This window comes from Pipistrellus kuhlii, unplaced genomic scaffold (genome assembly GCF_014108245.1).
Source record: "Pipistrellus kuhlii isolate mPipKuh1 unplaced genomic scaffold, mPipKuh1.p scaffold_m20_p_27, whole genome shotgun sequence".
Classification (NCBI taxonomy): domain Eukaryota; kingdom Metazoa; phylum Chordata; class Mammalia; order Chiroptera; family Vespertilionidae; genus Pipistrellus; species Pipistrellus kuhlii.
Window position 1 is genome coordinate 6,464,982 of NW_023425526.1, and position 19,847 is coordinate 6,484,828.

The 19,847-nt window shown below is 42.2% G+C and overlaps 1 protein-coding gene across 2 annotated transcripts in view; it reads left to right on the forward strand.

Moving 5' to 3' along the window:
- IL1R1 (interleukin 1 receptor type 1) overlaps nucleotides 1-19,847 on the forward strand; it is a 55,846-nt gene that overhangs the window by 20,382 nt on the left and 15,617 nt on the right. For both annotated transcript variants that reach the window (XM_045587289.1, XR_006742677.1), the window contains 3 exons: nucleotides 4,056-4,122; nucleotides 18,486-18,720; nucleotides 18,828-19,017. In XM_045587289.1, coding sequence (XP_045443245.1) covers nucleotides 4,062-4,122; nucleotides 18,486-18,720; nucleotides 18,828-19,017 — 486 coding nt within the window. In that variant the 5' untranslated portion in view covers nucleotides 4,056-4,061. Of the gene's footprint in view, nucleotides 1-4,055; nucleotides 4,123-18,485; nucleotides 18,721-18,827; nucleotides 19,018-19,847 lie in introns of those variants that run through there.

Consider the following 19,847-nt stretch of genomic DNA (forward strand, 5'->3'; position numbering starts at 1 on the left):
GCAGTGCTGCACTGTCACTGGGGTGGGGAGCGGGGTGGCGGAGAGCTGGTTGGGGCCGGTGGAGTTCGGGTCCTCTAGGCCCTCCCGTGGGTCTGTGCGAAGGCCCCCGGCGCTCTGAGAGGAACTGGCTGCAGGTGAAGGTGTCCCTGCAGGAGAGGCAGTGGTCATGTGACCTGATCTCCGGAGCAGGAGCTGGGAAAGCAAAGGTTCTGCCGAGCTCGGACTTCACGGGGGTCGGGAAGGTGGGGAGGGGGGTGGGGTGCAGTGCTGTTTCAGTGGCTGCTTCCCTAGATGAGCAGTGGTGGTGTCTCCTCCAGCGGGAAACCGGCCCGAAGGTGCTCGCCCTGCGTGCTGCAGACAGAGCGGTGTGCAGGGGCCCGGGCCCGCTGGTGCTGCTCACCGCGGAGCAGACCGGCCCTGGCTGCTGCTGGGCCGTGGCCGTGCAGTCCCAGGGGCAGGGGGCGAGAAGCGGTTGCTTTGTGTTGTACTTTGTGATACAATTAACACATGCTCATTACAGGGCTTTTAGATAGAAAGCTACGGAGAAGGGAAACACCAGCCCAGGAACCAACCCAGTGTTAATCTGTTGTTATCGTTTTTAGTCATTTTTGGTGCGTTTTCATACAGCTATATAATTTTATACAAACAATTTAGTGTCTCACCTTGTAAAACGAAAGTGTGAGCTTTGTAGTGGGCCTGAAAGTTTGGGGGGACTTAGGCAAGGGGGCTACCGCCCAGGGCGGGAACACATCCACAGAAGGAGCGCGAGCTGGTTTTATCAGATGCAAGTGTTACTACCCGGCTCCTTCCCTTCCCATCTGCATGAAACATTTTCTCCTTTCCTTTACTTTTAGTCTGTGTGTATCTCTCCTTCTGAGCTGTGTCTCTTGAAGACAACATATACACGAGTCTTGCTTTCTTACCCATTCTGCTACCCTATGCCTTTTAATTAGAACATCCAGGCCATTTACGTTCAAAGTGATTATTGTTAGGTACAAGTTTATTGCCATTTCTTTTATTTTTATTTTAAAAAATATGTATTTTTATTGATTTTAGAGAGGAAGGGAGAGGGGGAGAGAGATAGAAACATGATGAGAGAGAATAGCAGATCTACTATCTCAATGAGAGATAATCATTGATCGGCTACCTCCTGCATGCCCCCTATGGGGGATTGAGCCCACAACCCCAGGCATGTGCCCTTGGCCAGAATAAAATCTGGGACCCTTCAGTCCGAAGGCCACCGCTCTATCCACTGAGCACCCTGGCTAGGGCACCATTTTATTTTTTTAACTATGTTTTTTTCTCCCCCTTTTCTTCTGCTTCTTAAAGCAAGCCCTTTAAATTTTCACATAACAAACTCCTTTAGCTTTTTGTAATCTGGAGATCGCTGTATTTCTCCTTCAATTTTAACTGAAGTAGCCTTGGTTGTAGGTCCTTGTTTTTCATCCTTTAAATATTTCATGCCCCTTTCTTCTGGCCTGAAATGTTTCTGTTGTCAAATCAGCTGACAGGCTGAAACCAGTTTGGCTCAGTGGATAGAGTGTCAGCCTTCGGATTGAAAGGTCCCAGGTTCGATTCTGGTCAAGGTCACGTACCTTGGTTTTGGTCACATGCCCAGTGGTGGATGTGCAGGAGGCAGCTGATCAATGTTTCTCTCTCATTGATGTTTCTAACTCTCTATTCCTCTCCCTTCCTCTCTGTAAAAAATCAATAAAATATATTTTTTAAAAATCAGCTGACAGTCTATGCAAGCTCCCTTGTAAGTAATCGACTGCCTTTCTCTCGCTGCTTTCAAGATTCTCTCTTTGTCTTTAATCTTTGCCATTTTAGTTATGGAGTGTGTTGGTGTGGGCCTCATCTTGTTCTGACTCTCTGTGCTTCCTGGACTTGTATGTCATTGCCTTCACCAGAGTGGGAGTTTTGGGGTCATTATTCCTTCAAATAGGTTCTTGATCCCTTGCTCTTTCTTTCCTCCTTCTGGTGCCTCTATGCTGCGGATATTGTTGTGCTTCACGTCCCAAAGTTCCCTTAAGCTAACCGCATTTTTAAAAAGTCTTTTTCCTCTTTGTGATTGTCTTTTTTCTATCTTGTCTTCCAAGTCACTGATTCAATCCTCTGCTTCATCCAGCCTACTTTTTATTCCTTTCAGTGTATTCTTGTTGTCAGATATGGTATTCTTCTTTCCTGACTGGCTCCTTTTCGTGGTTTCTATGTTCTGTTTTATGCTGTTGTAGTTCTCATTAAGTACCTAGAGGGTCCTTATTACCATTACTTTGATCTCTTATCTCTGATGGATTGCTTGCTGCCATTCATTTAGCTCTTTTTCTGGAGATTCCTCTGTTCTTTCATTTGGGGCCTGTTTCTTTGTCTCCCCATTTAGCTGTCTAGTAGGTGTAGTAGGTGTCCTGTGGGCCCCAGTGGTGCCGTCTCCTTGCCCTCTGGGCTGGATGCACCAGGGATGCTGTGTGGGTTCTGTGGGCCCTCTGGTTGCAGTTGAGTTGATTGCTGTTGGCCTGTTCATGGGACCAACCCTCAGGCTGTCTAACTGTGGCGCCGAACCCCCAACCATGGTATGTGAGCTGTTGTACAGATGTTGACCAAAAAATAAAAATAATAATAACATAAAAAGGAATAAAAAGAATATGAAAGGAAAGAATGAAAAGGATAAGAAAAAAATCATAAGAAAAGAAAAAAACAATAAGAAAAATAAAATAAAGAAATAGAAAGGAGAAAGGAAAAGAAAGAAGTGGCACGCACCTCCTCAGAGTTTGTTAGTGCTGCTGCCATCTGCGGTTTGTGGAGTTTGCTGGATCCCGCTCCAGGGCTGCCTGAAGCTGGACGCTTGGTGTGCTGCTTTGGCCATTTTGGGAAGGGCCGTGGTGCAGGCCAGTGTCAGACGCTGCCGTGTGCCTGGTGCACAGAATGGCTGCCTCTGCTGGGCCTGGCTGCAGTGCTGGGCCCTGGGGCAGCTCGGCACGAGCACGAGGCACCCTGCCACCTGCCTCTGCCTTCCTTGTTTTAGGCTCATTCGCTGAGACAGCCTCCGGCGGTGGGGCTTCCCGAGGGGAGGTGCGTTCGCCTTCAGGGGAGGTGGTGGGATGACCCCACCCCAGAACCACGTGGCTGAGTCCGTCCGGATTTTGCCCGGGCCTCGCAGGGCGGATCCTCTACGCTCAGCACACAGCACACGGGCTTCCGAGCCCCGAGGGCGGGCCTCCCGGGCGGGGAGGGTGTTTCTGTGGGATCTCCTGCAATGGAGAAGCACCGGTCTGGTTCACAAGTGGGTATAAAGCCTCACCTCAAACCCAGTCACTGACACCCAGTCTGCCCAGACTTCTGCTCCGTGCTCCGTGCTGCGGACTCCGTGCAGGGTGGGGTGGGAGGGACTCCTGGGGCGGGGTAATCCTTTCCCCCAGGCCATGCTCTCAGAGGGGATTGCCCCGCCCAGAAGGTGCTGCTGCGGTCTCCGAGAATGACTGGCAGCTGTTTCCCCCCCTCCCCCACATAGAACCACAAACCCCACACTCTGCTCAGGGACTGCAGCCAGCACCACCCTCCCTCCTAAAGTTTGCTCCTGAAGGGGGAACGGGTGTCTCCAGCAGACTCGCCTCCCCTGGGTGAACAGGAACCCTGCTGCTTTCCTAGCTGGATGCTATGTGGGCGCCTCTTCCCAGCTCTGGTGCTCCAGGCTGGTAGCCTCTGGGCTGAGAGCGCGGCTGGGTTAGACCTCACACTTCTGAGGGGAAAGCCCCATAGCTAAGATCTCTCTCCAGCACCTCAGCTGCCGCCGGCGTGGGGCAGTCCCTCTTACATCTCCACCCTTCCTACAGTCTCAGTGTACCTTCTGCTGCAAATCCTTGGTTCCTAGTATAAGACTCCTCTTCAGGTAGTTCCCAGTTGGTTACTCAGGGTGACTGTTCCCCAATTTACTTGTACTTCCAGTTTGGTTTGGCGAGGAGGCGAGTTCAAGATTCACCTACTCTACTGCCATCTTGAAAGTATCTGGAATAGTAACATTTCTAATTTTTGTTTTTCTTTCATTCCTGTTTCTCTAGGAGAATATGAAAGTGTTACTCAGGCTTGTTTGTTTCATAGCTCTACTGATTTCTTCTCTGGAAGCTGGTAAGTTAAGCATTTCCTTGTGTTATTATATGCTAAGAGAATCTATTATTTAGAATACATGAAGTACCTTATCTAACAGAATCATTTTTCTTTTCTGTTGAATCCCAATACATAGAGCCTCCTGGTCACAGAACTGTACTGATGAGTATTCTTTTCAGCATCTTCTCATTCTCTTGTTTACATATTTGGAAACAGGCCCAGTGAGTTAAGAGCCCAAGGCCATATCTCTAGTTTCAGAGCAAGAGTTAAAATCCAGCTCTCCAGTGTCTGATCCAGGCCTCTTTCCCACTGTATTCTGGTCAAAGAGTATGATACAGGAACTCCTGGCTTTCATTAGGAAGAGGCGTTAAATGTAGTCTTAATGAATCCTCAGCTGAAAGCCATCAAGAGACAGTTCTTTCTTTTCTCCGTTTATTCATTTTCACTCTGTCCCTCTTCCTCCTTTTACTACAAATGTATTAGCCCCTACCCTGTGCCAGGCGCTAGGTGCTGAGTGAATGAGCAAGGTACAGAAGTGAATGATCAAGACAGAAAATCTGACTGCAGGAGGTCTACATTCCAGTGGGTTTAGAAAATAGACCTTTATTATGTTATTGGTGATAAATGTAGAGATAAACAGCAGGAAAGGGAGATAAAGTTTTGGGCCTGGCCAATGTGGTTCAGTGGTTGAGCATCGAGCTGTGAACCAGAAGGTCATGATTCAGTTCCCAGTCAGGTTGCAGGCTCAATCCCCAGTGGGGGCGTGCAGGAGGCAGCTGATCAGTGATTCTCTCTCATCATTGATGTTTCTATCTCCCTCTTCCTTTCCCTTCCTTTGGAAATCAATAAAAATGTATTAAAAAATGAAGTTTTAGGAATGTGTGGGTGGCAGAAAGTTAAGTTTTTTTGATAGTGTGACCAGAAACACTTACTGAGAAGTTGATTTTTGAGTCACACCTCACACTGGGGATGGGGAAACAGTGCAGGCGGATGTGCTGAGACCCCAAGGAACTGCATGCTCCGGGCACTCAGTACCATCGTGGTGGGAGCCAAGGGAGAAATGAGGGCAGTATAAGGGATGAGGTCATTTGGTTAATAATATATGTCACTGCAGATATGCTAACTAAGATGATGTTGGAAGTTGTTTATTTGATTTAGCAACTTAAAAGTCATAGGAGACATTGATCAGATCAATTTTGGTGGATGGGTGGGTCAAACCCCAGATAAATAGAATTAAGTGTATATCTAGCTGAGACCTTACTTTATTTTATTCTTTTTGTTACTATTACTAGAGGCCTGGTGCACGAAATTCGTGCATGGGAGTGGGGGGTGACCCTCAGCCCAGCCTGCACCCTCTCCAATCTGGGACCCCTCAGGGGATGTGTAACTGCCCATTTAGGCCTGATCCCATCAGATATCCAACTAGCAGTAGGATATCTCTCACAATCCAGGACTGCTGGCTCCCAACTACTCACCTGCCTACCTTCCTGATTGCCCCTAACCACTTCTGCCTGCCAGCCTGATCACACTCTAACCACTCACCTGCCAGCCTGTTTGACCCTAACTGCCCTCCTCTGCAGGCCTGGCCACTTCTAACTGCCCTCCCCTGGTGATTGGGGCCTCCACTCACACCTGCTTTGGCCTGACACTGCCCACTCACCAGCCCTGCCTCCTGCCACTGCCACCAGTCACTCCCTCTGTGGGGTGATAAGTGGGACAATTGGGGAGCCCTGCTCTCATCTGCTTTGGCTGTCCTGGCACTGCCCACTCGCCAGCCCCCTTCCTCACCCCCTCCCCCCCCACTGGTCGCTTCCCTCTGTGTGGCAACCAGTGGGGTAATCTGGGGGCCTTTCTCACACCTGCCTTGGCTGGCCTAGTGCCACCCACTTGCCAGCCCTGCCCCCCCACCACTGCTGGTCGGGGCCTATGGGCTGGGGGAAACTCCTGCATTGAGCGTCTGTCCCCTTGTTGTCACTGCACATCATAGTGACTGGTCATTTGGCCAGTCATTGGCCATTTGGTTGATTGACATATTAGGGTTTTATAGAGATAAATATAAATATAGATTTCTGTTGATTTTGCTACTGCTATTTTCGTTATCTAAATATTTAGGAGTCCTCACTCTGCACAGTTCTATGCTAAGTACCTAGCCCCTTTCATTTCAATTCTGTGTTTCTTTTAGTAGCTTGAGTTAATAACTGACATATAATAAACCACTAATGTTTAAAGAATACAATTTGGTGTGTTGACATACATTTCCACTCTTGAAATCATCACAATGAAGATAATGAATATATACTCACTGCTTTCTGAAGTTTCCTGTTGATCTGTGGTTCGCATTTATTATATGTTGCAATGTTGGCTGGTGAGTTGAGTTCTGACTTAGTCTTTGATTTTTTTCAAGACCTTCTTTGTATTCTTTCTTAAGTAATTTTACTATCTTTTGCTCTCACTTGATTTCTTCACATTGAGAACTTCTTTGGTTTCTTCCTCCTTGTCCTGGGAGCTCAGCAGGTTGGCCTGTGGCACCCCTTTGTTCTCCGCGGGCTCCTGTGCTGCTTCAGCCTATTGCCGGGGTCGGCGCCACCCAGGAAGCAGCCCCCGGCCTTGGCTCCATTGCCCGCGCTCAGCGGTCGAGGGCTCAGGGGCACACCCCCCCCCCCCCCCCGCCCCGGGGGCCCTGTCGCCCTGCTCCTTGCTGGTGCCCCGCTGGCCGGTGTCCAGCAGGGGCTCCTGCTCCTTGTCGCGTTCCTCCAGTCTGGAGCTTTTTTTTCTCCTTCCCCCGCTAGGGGAGTCTAGGATCAGAGTCAACAGACTGTCCTCTGCGCGCAGTGTGCGCGACTCTGGGGATTCCGCTTTTCGCCGCTCCCCTGGGATCTGCCTCACAGCCGCGTCTCCCCCTGCCTGAGCCTGGGTCCCCAGGGTCTTGCCTAGGACTGGGGTTCAGAGCAGTTGAAGCTGGGGCCCAACATGGCCGGGGCTCCTGTTTCCTTCCCTCCAGGGCAATCCCGCATCAGAGTCAACATTCCTTCCCTTGCAAGCAATGGGGCTCAGCCTTTCGCCGCTCTCCCAGGACTCCACCTCACAGCCCCGTCTCCCTCTGCTTGAGCTTGGGTCCCCAGGGATTGGCCTAGAACTGGGATTCAGAGCAGTCCGGACTGAGGCTCAGCGCCGCCAGAGGCTTTGTTTCTTATGGCTAGGGTAATCCAGCATCAGAGTCAACATTCAGTCCTCTGCGCGCAATGTGCGCGAGACTCTGGGGGCCCTGCTTTTCGCTGCTCCCCTGGGATTCTGCCTCACAGCCCCGTCTCCCCCTGCCGGAGCCTGGGTCCCCAGGGTCTGGCCCATAACTGGGGCTCAGCGCTGCCGGTTCGGGGGTTCAGCCCAGGGTGGGGGTTTTATTTCCTTCCTGCTAGGGAACGCCAGGCAGCACCCAGTCCTCTCCTCCTCTCCGGCTGTGACCTCTCTGCGCACGTGTGTGCGGGCGAGCAGCATGTCTCCATACCTTAGGCTTTTTTTCATCTCCTCTGATTTTCCTTCTGGTTTTCTCTTTCCTTCTTGTTGTAGAATTTTCAGTCAGTTGACTACCTGTAGCTCTGGGCGATGTCCACTCTACATTTTAGTTGTATTCCATTGAAATTGTTGTGTGCTGCTGCGGTTATATGTCTACCAGAGCAGCCATCTTGGATCCTCCTCCTAGATCTTTTTCTTGAGTTCTTTAAAGCAGGACTATCATTTTTCATTTCTTCTTGGTTCTTCTTTGTTTCCTCTTGGTTCTTACTCATATTTGGATAGGTTGCTTTTCTCTATTTTCTTTACTGCTGTTTCTGGTGATGCCTGCTTTTTTTTTTTTTTTTTTTTTTTTTTTTTTTTTTTTTTTATGCGGGCTGTGTCTTTGTCTCCCCATGGTCTCTCTTCTCTGGATGTCTGGTTATGTATGTCTCTCTCTCCTGCATTGATTTAAAGGCAAAAATACAACACAACCAGGTACAAGACACAGGTAATGAACAGAAATGTATTGACGATATTAATAACATACAATAAAGGTGACCACCAGAGAAAGACAAATTAAGGGATAGGAGAATAAGAAAAAGAGGAAAAAGAAAGAGAAAAAAAATGGAGTGACAAAATGAAATTGGGAAAAGAAAAAAAAAAGTAAGAGGGAAAAGAAAGAAACTAAGAAAGAAAAGGGGAACAAACTATACATATGGGGAGAAAAATCCAATAGAACTACTAGTTCCAGCAAATTCCAGCAACAAGTATCTGGAGATTAATAAAAACTACAACTAATATCAAGCAACACAAGGGAAAATAGAAGCAAAAAAGCAAAAAAAGAAGCATACAAAGAATAAGCAAAACAATCTCACAAAAAAAGCATAAAAATTCAATATAATCAACATTCAAGCAAACGACAACAAAAGGACACAGAGAAAAACAATTTTTTGGATAGTTAAGACAGCGAAGAGAGAATTGTGTATGGACTTGGAGCAGTGGGTTGGAAATTAGATTTATAAGTAGGGTGAAATTTTTAACAGGGGGTAAACAGAAAGAATAGGGAAAATCTAAATCAGGAAAGGGATAAGATAAACAGGACACCAAAATGAGAAAGGTTAGGAGGAGAGTGATGTCATAAAGGTAGAGTTGATATAGAGTAAAATGATGCTAAAGGAAAGATAAAAATAGAATGTAGAATACTAATACCAAAATAAAATAAAGAGAAAATAAAATGACACTTAAAAAAAAGTAAAACAGTAGTAGCAATAATACTGATTGAAAATAAAAATTAATAATTAAAAATGTAAAAATCAAGTGAGTTAAAAAGAAAAAAAATGGTTTATTAGGTAAAAGATGCAAAAACTGAAAATAAAAATATGAAACAAGCTATAAAAAAATGTGCAGTAGTAAATGTCATTCACTTTCTCTATTCTGTTTGGCACATCTGTTTTTCTGTCCTGACAGTATTGCAGTTCCCTGCGTTCCGCTGCTCCTCAGTGTTGTAAGCTAGTCTTGATTTTTAAGCAGGTGGTATCTTAATTTCTTGTATTACTTTATTTTTTATTATGCAAGAGTCGATTTGTGATTCAGCCCCTGGATGGCAGTGATTCTGGATTGACTTCCAGATCTATTTGGACTCTCTAGCCTGTGTTTAATCTTTTTTTCCCTGTGGCACTCATTACCTGTTTGTGGAAGTGGGCTGCCTCAGAGCTGGCTCTCTGATGTTTCCTCCCCGCTCTGATCCCCAGGTTCCAGAAAAACAACTTTCCCCTGGAGTCTCCCAGGGTGTCCCCAACTGGGTGATCTTATGTATTGGGCTTAGTAATCAGAAGCAAGGATTTGAAGAAGGAAAAGCCCAAGTGTGTGAACAATGGTTCTGTGCGCAAATCTAACCAGCCTGCACACCTTAGAAATTCTTAGGTTGAGAGAGAGGAGAAACCAAGATGGCGGCCTTGGTAAGCGCCTAAGCTGCCACCTCGCACAACAATTTCAAAACAACAGCTAAAAGACAGAACGGATATGATCTAAAAACACAGGAAAGCTGGCTGAATGGAAAAATCTACAATTAGAAAGAAGGAGAGAAGCTCACAGATCAGGGGAGCCACAAAGCACTGAGGTAGGGAGACGCTTGCATGCAGAGAGGAACAGTGATGAGTGCCTGGCTGGCAGGAGGTAAAAGAAAGCCCCTGACTGCACTGAACTATTTTCATCTGCACTGAACCCCAGCCTCAGCCAAAACCCTGTGGACCCAGGCTTATATGGGTGGAGTCTGGACTGTAAAGAAAGGCACCAACAGGCTCAGAGATTGAGAGGCTTAGGGGACCTGGGTGCCGCAGTGGGCAGGGTCTACGGTCACGTGCAAGTAAGTTCACACAGAGAGGTCTGACTGCAGAGGTTGCTGCTGCCTCTCCATAGTAGAAGGAGTCAGAAGCTCCAGACTACAGAGACCCAACCCAATTCCAGGCGAGCACCTGGAGCACCTACACTCTTGCAGGGGGGAATTGGGACTCTCAGGTGGAAACTCAGGGGAGCCTCGGAAGGCAGAGGTATGACTCACACGCACAAGGGCAGGACTAACTGGAAGCCAAGACTATCAGCTTAGCCCTGAGACTCCACCCCATCCAAGCTGAGCACAGAGGCTTTTGCAATTTTGCAAGTCTGATTCTATAAGACTGTCTCTAATACAGAAGGTATCCCGGAGTAGACACAGATGATACTCACATCCAATGGGCCTGGAGGTCAATTCCTTCCAGTGATACCAACAATCAAGACTTAGCTACAACAAGGCTGTACACAGTCCACAAAGGGGAGCACCAAGAGTGTCTACCTCAGATAACTGGGGAGGCTGACCCACTGGGCCATATAGGACACCAAACACACAAAACCATCCTACCAACTCTGGGAAGCAGCAAAAATGCCGAGACAAGGAAAAAGATCTCAAACAAAAGAAATGGATGAGAACAAAATACTGGATATAGAGTTCAAAACCACGGTTATAAGGTTTTTCAAGAATTTCCTAGAAAAGACTGATAAATTTAATGAGACCCTCGAGGATATGAAAAAGGAGCAACTAGAAATTAAACATACCCTGACTGAAATAAAAAATATTATACAGAGACCCAACAGCAGACCAGAGGAACACAAGAATCAAGTCAAAGATTTGGAACACAAAGAGTCAACAGACACTCCTCTGGAGAAGCAAGAAGAAAAGAGAATCCAGAAAGTTGAAGATAGTGTAAGGAGCCTCTGGAACAACTTTAAGCATACAACATCAGAATTATGGGGGTTCCAGAAGAAGTAAACTCAAGATACTGAAAACCTATTTGAAGAAATAATGTCAGAAAACTTCCCCCAACTGGTAAAAAAAATAGACTTAAAAGTTTAGGAAGTGCACAAAACCCCAAACAAAAGGAATCCAAAGAGGACCACACCAAGACACATTATAATCAAAATGCCAAGGGCAAAAGACAAAGAGAGAATCTTACAGGCAGCAAGAGAAAAGAGAAAAGCAGTTGGTTACCTATAAGGGAACACCCATATGACTATCAGCTGATTTTTCAATAGAAACTATGCAGGCCAGAAAGGAGTGGCAAGAAATATTTAAAGTGATGAATAGTGAGAACCTACAACCAAGATTACTCTACCCAGCAAAGTTATCATTCAGAATTGAAGGGCAGATAAAGAGCTTCAGAGGTAAGAAAAAGCTAAAGGAGTTCATCACCACTAAACCAGTATTATATGAAATGCTGAAAGGTATTCTTTAAGAAGAGGAAGAAGAAGAAAAAAGATAAAAATTATGATCAACAAATACATATATATCAAGTGAATCTAAAGATCAAGTGAATTAAAAATCTGAGGAACTGGTGAATATATTAGAATCAGGGGCAAAGAAAGGGAGTGGATTGATAATTATCAGGTGGAAAGGATTGTGGGGGGTTCAGGGAGAGACTGAATTAAAATCGTACACCTATTGCCAAAACCGGTTTGGCTCAATGGATAGAGCGTCGGCTTGGGGACTGAAGGGACCTGGGTTTGATTCTGGTCAAGGGCATGTACCTTGGTTGCGGGCATACCCCCAGTAAGGGGTGTGCAAGAGGCAGCTGATCGATGACTCTTATTGATGTTTCTAGCTCTCTATCTCTCTCCCTTCCTCTCTGTACAAAATCAATAAATATATTTATTTATTTATTTATTATTTTATTTATTTATTTTTAATATATTTTATTGATTTTTTTTTGCCCCCCACCCTCCCTCCCATACATACCCTCCCTACCCAGAGTTTTATATCAATTGGTTGTACTTATATGCATGTATGCAAGTCCTTCGGTTGATCTATTATCTCCCCCCGATCTTCCTCCCCTCCCCACTGTAATTTGACAGTCTGCCTGTTGCTTTAATTTCTCTATATCTGTCTCTTGGTTCATCAGTTTATAATGTTCTTTATCATTCACAAATGAGTGAGGTCATGTGGTGTTTCTCTTTCATTGATTGGCTTATTTCACTCAGCATAATGTTCTGCAATTCCATCCACATTGCTGCAAATGATGAGAATTCCTTCTTTTTTATGGCAGCATAGTATTCCATTGTGTAGATGTACCATAGTTTTTGGATCCAATCATCTGCTGACGGGCACCTAGGCTGTTTCCAAATTCTGGCTATTGTAGATTGTGCTGCTATGAACATAGGGGTGCATATATCCTTTCTGATTGGTGTTTCTAGTTTCTTGGGATATATTCCTAGAAGTGGGATTACTGGGTCAAATGGGAGTTCCATTTTCAGTTTTTTGAGGAAACTCCACACTGTTCTCCACAGTGATTGCACCAGTCTGCATTCCCACCAGCAGTGCACGAGGGTTCCTTTTTCTCCACAACCTCGCCAACACTTGTCATTTGTTGATTTGTTGATGTTGGCCATTCTGACAGGTGTGAGATGGTACCGCATTATTGTTTTGATTTGCACCTCTCGGACAATTAGTGACTTTGAGAATGTTTTCATGTGCCTTTTGGCCTTCCTTCTGTCTTCTTTTGAAAATATTCTATTTAGGTCCATTGCCCATTTCTTAATTGGATCATTCATCTTCCTTTTATTTAGTTGTATAAGCTGTCTGTAAATGTTGGAGATTAAACCTTTATCAGTGGTATTATTTGCAAATATGTTCTCCCACACCGTGGGCTTTCTTGTTGTTTTGTTGATGGTTTCTTTTGCTGTAAAAAAGCTTTTTATTTTGATGTAGTCCCATTTGTTTATTTTCTCTTTAGCTTCCATTGCCTAGGAGCAGTATCAGTGAAGAAATCTCTTCAGCATATGTCTGAGATTACACTGCCTGAGGATTCCTCTAGTGTTTTTATGGTTTCCCATCTTATGTTTAAGTCCTTGATCCATTTTGAGTTATTTTTGTGTAAGGTGTAAATTAGTGGTCTAGTTTCATTTTTTTTTTTTTTTTGCATGTATCTGTCCAGTTTTCTCAACACCATTTATTGAAGAGTCTGTCTTAACTTTATTGTATGTTCATGCCTCCTTTGTCAAATATTAATTGAGCATAGTGGTTTGGATCGATAGCTGGATTCTCTATTTTATTCCATTGGTCTCTATGTCTGTTCTTGTGTCTGTGCCAGGCAGTTTTTCAGAAGAATGGCTTTGTAATACAGCTTGATATCTGGTATTGAGATCCCACTTACTTTGTTCTTCTTTCTCAGGATTGCTGCAGCTACTCAGGGTCTTTTTTTATTCCAGATGAATTTTTAGAATGTTTGTTCTAGGTCTGTGAAATATGCCATTGGTATTTTAATGGGGAGTGCATTGAATCTATAGATTGCTTTGAGTAGTGTGGACATTTTGATGATGCTGATTCTACCAATCCATGAACATGGTATGTTCTTCCATCTGTCTTCCTCTATCTCTTTTTTCAGTGTCCTGTACTTTTCCGCATATAGGTCTTTTACCTCTTTCGTTAAATTTATTCCTAGGTATCTTAATTTTTTTTGAGGTGATGGCAAATGGGATTGCTTTTTTAGTTTCTCTTTCTGTACGTTTACTATTTGTGTATAAAATGCCATAGATTTTTTGGCATTAATTTTGTATCCTGCTACATTGCCAAATTCAATTATTAAGTCTAATAAATTTTTTATGGAGTCTTTAAGGTTTTCTATGTACAGTATCATGTCATCTGTAAATAAGGACAGTTTTACTTATTCTTTTACAATTTCAATACCTTTTATTTTTTCTTCTGTCTGATCATGATGGCTAGTACTTCCAGTACTATGTTGAACAGGAGTGGTGAGAGTGGGCATCCCTATCTTGTTCCTGTTCTTAGGGGAAATGGTTTTAGTTTTTGTCCATTGAGTATGATGTTGGCTGTGTGTTTGTCATATATGGCTTTTATTATGTTGAGGTATGATCCTTCTATTCCCACCTTGCTGAGAGTTTTTATCAAGAAAGCATGTTGGATTTTGTCAAATGCTTTTCCTGTATCAATTGATATGACTATGTGATTTTTATCTCTCAGTTTGTTTATGTGATGTATTACATTTATTGATTTGTAGATATTGTATCATCCTTGCATTCCTGGCTTAATCCTACTTGGTCATGGTGTATGATCTTTCTGATGTATTGCTGGATCCTATTTGCCTGAATTTTGTTGAGGATTTTGGCATATATATTCACGAGGGATATTGGCCTGTAATTCTTTTTTATTGTGTTAACTTTATCTGGTTTTGGTATTAGGATGATGCTGGCTTCATATAAAGAGCTTGGAAGTTTTCCCTCGTCTTAAATTTTTTGGAATAGTCTCAGAAGGATAGGTGTTAGTTCTTCCTTGAATGTTGGTAAAACTCCCCTGTGAAGTCATCTGGCCCTGGGCTTTTGTTTGCTGGAAGCTTTTTTTATGACTGCTTCAATTTATTCCATAATTATCAGACTATTGAGATTTTTAGAATCTTCCTGATTGAGTTTTGAAGGTTGTATTTTTCTAGAAATGTGTCCATTTCCTCCTGGTTGTCTAGTTTGTTAGAATAGAGGTATTTATAGTATTTTTTTTTTAACAATCCTTTTTATTTCTCTGGAGTCTGTTGTTATTTCGCCTCTTTCATTTCTGATTTTGCATCCTCTCTCTTTGCTTCTTGGTGAGCCTGGCTAGAGGTTCATCAATTTTGTTTATCCTTTCAAAGAACCAGTTCTTGGTTTCATTGATATTTTGTATTGTTTTTCTGGTCTCTATGTCATTCATTTCTGCTCTGATATTTATAATTTCCTTCCTTCTGCTCACTATGGCTTTTCTTATTGCTCACTTTCTAATTCTTTGAGTTGTAGAATTAGATGATTTACTACCATTTTTTCTTTTGAGGTAAGCCTGTAGAGGTATGAACTTCCCTCTCAGAACTGCTTTCATTATGTCCTGTAGCATTGTTATGTTTTTATTGTCATTAGTCTCCAGAATGTTTTTAATTTCTTCTTTGTTCTCATTGGTAACCCAATCATTGCTTAATAGCCTGCTATTCAGTAACAAGTGTTTGACTTTTTTTGGAATGTTTTTATTGTAGATCATTTCTAATATTATACCATTGTGGTTTGAGAAGATGCTTTGTATGATTTCAGTCCTCTTGGATTTGGGGAGATTTTGCTTGTGACCCAATATGTGGTCTATTTTTAAAAATGTCCCATGTGCACTTGAGAAGAACGTATAGTCCATGGCTTTGGGGTGAATTGCTCTAAAGATGTCAATTAGGTCCATCTGATCTAGTGAGTCATTTAGAATTGCTGTTTCTTTGCTGATTTTCTGTCTAGTTGATTTATCCAGTGATGTCAGTGGTGTATTAAAATCCCCTACTATGATTGTATTGATGTCGATCTCTCCCTTGATAACTTCCAGGAGTTTTGTTTTGTTGATTTTTTTTAATGTATTTGGGTGCTCCTGAATTGGGTGCATATATGTTTACCAGGTTTATATCCTCTTGTTGTATCGATTCCTTTAGTATTATGAAGTAGCCTTCCTTATCTCTTCTTATGGTCTTTACTTTGAGGTCTATTTTGTCAGATATAAGTACTGCTACCATAGCTTTTTTTTTTTTTTTTTTTTTTTTTTTTTCTTTTTTTCCATTTTCATTTGCCTGAACAGTATTTTTCCATCCTTTCACTTTCAGTCTGTGTGAGTCCCTTTTTTTCTGAGATGGGTCTCTTGTAGACAGCATATATATAGGTCATGTTTTTTTGTTTTTTTGTTTTTTTTATTCAGCCACTTGATGTCTTTTGATTAGAGCATTTAATCATTTGATTAGAGCAATTACGTTTAAAGTTATTATTGAAAGATACTTGTTTGTAGTCTTTTTAAAATTTTGTGTCACTGTTCCTTCTTACCTTTTTATTTCTTCTTCTTCTTTTTTTTTTTTTTTTCTTTTTACAGCATTCCCTTTAACATTTCTTGCATTGCTGACTTGGTAGTGATAAACTCCCTTATTATTATTATTATTATTATTATTATTTTTTTTTTTTTTTTTTTTTTTTTTTTTTTTTTTTTTTTTTTTTTTTGTGATGCTCCTGATTCCCCTTTCAATTTTGAATGATAGTCTTGCTGGATAGAGTATTCTTGGATCTAGTCCCTTGGTTTGCATCATTTTGTAAAATTTACTTCCGTTCTTTTCTAGCCTGAATTGTTTCTGTTGAGAAATCATTTGATAATTTAATGGGAGCTCCCTTGTATGTAACTTTCTGTCTCTCTCTGCAGCCTTTAAGATTCTCTCTTTGTCCGGAATATTTGCCATCATAATTATATGTGCCTTGGTGTGAGTCTTTTCAGGTTCATCCTGTTTGGGATTCTCTGTGCTTGTGTGACTTTTTTTGTTCACCACATCAGGGAAGTTATCTGACATTTTTTCAAATAGGTCTTCTAACCCTTGTTCCTCTCCCTATTGTTCTGGCACCCCTATTATTCATATGTTGCTTTGTTTCATGTTTTATCATAGCTCCCTTAGGCTCTCCTCCTGGCTTTTATTTTTTTTTCTTCAATTTCAATTCAGTTTGGCTGTGTTTTGCTTCCCTGTCTTCTAATTCGCTAATTCAGTTATCCGCTTCTCCTAGTCTACTGTTGAAACTTTCCATGGTGTTTTTTAATGCAGCTATATCACTTTTTATTTCTTCTTGATTCTTACATAAGTTGTTGATTTTTTCATCCATCTCTTCTTGATTCTTACACAAGGTGTTGATTTTTTCTTCCATCCAGTTTATGAATGCTATGACCCTTATTCTGAATTCTTTTTCTGACATATTCCAACCTCTGTTTCACTTAGCTGCTCTTCTGGTGATTCTTTCTTTTCTTTCCTTTGGGGGTATCTTTGCCTACCTATTTTTGGTCTCACCAACTGATCTAGATGTCGAGTTGTGCAGGGGCTGCTCCTTGGGTGGCAGTGGCTTCTTGGACTGCAGTTTTTCCTTGGGTGGTCATGGTAGCAGCTTTTTCTCAGTTGTCCAGCCTTTTTGTTATTTTTTATAAAGGAGTGAATTTATGGAGACCCTCATTCTTGCTGTTCTGGATCAGATTTTGTGTTGTTTTTTTTTTTTGTATTTTTTTTTAATAAGGATACCCAATTTATTAAAAAGGCTATCTTTTCTCCACTCAATTTCCTTTTTGCCTTTGTAAAAAATCAGTTGAATATGTTTGTGTAATTTATTTCTGGGGTTTATGTTCAGTGACCTATTCATCTCTATGTCAATACTACATTGTCTTAATTCATGTGGCTTTGTAATAAAATTTGAATTAAGTCAGTGTAACTCAACTTTTTTTGTTGTTTGAGTCCCAATTTCAATGTCAAGCAGTCCCTTATGTGTGCATGTCAGCAATGATATTTCAGTTCTGGATGATGGACAAATGGCGGTAATGCAGGTCCGACCCTCTTTGGTTTGGTCCTGGGCAACCTGCAGTGATGCACAGCTACTGACTGCTAGTATGGCAACGCGTTGTCAGCATCATAGGTTTATTATTGAAAACAGTTGATCATTTCAGGTCTTTCTGTTAAACTTTATTAGTTATGATCAGGAAAAGTTTTATTTTTGGCCTGATTTCCCCATCTACTGAGTCAAAACCCTTTTGGGCATTGTACCTGATGCCCCACAATTATTGAGGTTTTCCATTCCAGCTGTAAACCACCTATTTCCAGAATTGTGTGTGGGTTAGGGATTACTTACTCTAATCTTTTTGGCAATTCACCCTCTGACCTTGGGTAGCATTTCTTATAAACTTAAGCTAATCAGTATTCAACTGAGAACCAGAGGGAGGCTCTGTAGGTCAGCAAAGTGCTTGCTCCCTTCCCTCCTGCTCGCTCTGGGTGCAGGGCTGATCGATCGGTGCTCTGCCCGCACACTTGGTTCCCTGGGGTTCCCAGCTCCATTTCTTCACCCAGAGAATGTGAGGCGTGGCCTGGCCTTTCTCCTCGCAATGCCCTGGTCCAGAATCCCAGTGATTGGGAGAATTACAGGGCTCGCCTCCTTTGAGTCCCCGCTTTCTGATACTTCTATTTTTTATGTCCAGTGTCATGGACATTACTGTTTCATAAACATTGTCCATTTTTCAGTTGTTCAGGTCAGAGGGCAAGTCTAGCCCTTATACTCCATCTTGTCCTGAATCATCTCTCACCTGCTACACTTTCACCCGTTCTTAGATGACTTGCGAGGGGATGGGAGCTTACATAACTTGCTCAAGGGCACTCGGGTAGTAAGTAACACCACTGAATTTTAATATAAATCTTTCAGACTTCCAAGTTAGTGGTGTTAATCATAAGGCTGTAAATATTTCTTATGAATTATGTATTCAGTAATTGATACATTTATATGTAGATATTATATCAAGAAACATTGACAGATTTCATACAGATTTTGCTTTTCCTTTCTTCCTTCTAAAGGTAAATGTGAGGAACGTAAAGAAGAAATAATTTTAATTTCTTCTGCATATGAAATTGGAGTTCGTATATGTCCTCTTTACACAAATGAAAACAAAGGCACTATAAATTGGTATAAAAATGACAGCAACACATCTATATCTATGGAAAGGGGCTCCAGGATCCATCAGTACAGAGATAAGCTGTGGTTTGTTCCAGCTAAGGTCGAGGACTCAGGACAGTACTATTGCACCGTGAGGTAAGGAAGAAGTTACGTGTTACAGACATGTGTGCTGTGCTCCTACCATAGTTAAGACAGAAATGTCCTTTAATAATGATTGATCCACCTGTTTTGATTTATTTTAGCAATTCAACTTACTGCCTCAAGATTGAACTAACTGCAAAGTTTGTACAACATGAACCTGACTTGTGTTACAGTGCACAAACCATATACAAACAGAAACTCATCATTGCAGGAAATGGAAAACTTGTGTGTCCTTATTTGGATTATTTTAAGGATGAAAATAATAAGTTACCCAAAATAGAGTGGGATAAGGTAATGTCTTAATTATTACTTTTTAAATCTTTATTGTTGAAAGTATTATACAGGTCCTCTTTTTTCTTCATTAACCTCTTCCAGCCAGCTCCAGGCCTTTGCCCCAGGCCCTCACCACCCCATTGTCTATGCCCATTGGTCATGCATATATGAATACAAGTTCATTGTTTGATCTCTTCCCAGCCACCCTCCCTGCCTTCTCTCTGAGGTCCAATAGTTTGTTCATGCTTCTATGTATCCGGTAATGTTATATTAAATATAGTATTTTACTTTTCCAACATATGAAATAGTTTTCTTTCACAGACAATATGTTGAATCTGCAAAGTACATTTTCATTTGGCATATCATTTACTTTTGAGTAGTAAAACTTAATAGGACATATTTTTAAAAGTTGTAAGACTACATATATTTAATTTGCAACTTTACTAAAAGCTTATTTTTTGTTATTTTTCTTAAGAAGATACAGTCGAAGAAAAGTATAGTAAGAAAAGAAGTTTAAAGATAAGGCAGTATAAATTTAGGGTTTTTAAGAGATAACTATTTGTTTTTAAAAAGTATTCTTTTTTGTTTATTTGTTAATCCTCGCCCAAAGATACATTATATATATGTGTGTGTGTGTGTGTGTGTGTGTGTGTGTGTGTATGTATGTGTGTGTGTGTGTGTGTGTGTGTGTGTGTATTATTGATTTCAGAGAGGAAGGGAGCGATAGAAACATCAATGATGAGAGAGAAACATTGATCAGCTGCCTCCTGCTTGCCCCCTACTGGGGATCAAGCCTGCAACCCGGGCATGTGCCCTGACCAGGAATTGAACGGTGATCTCCTGGTTCA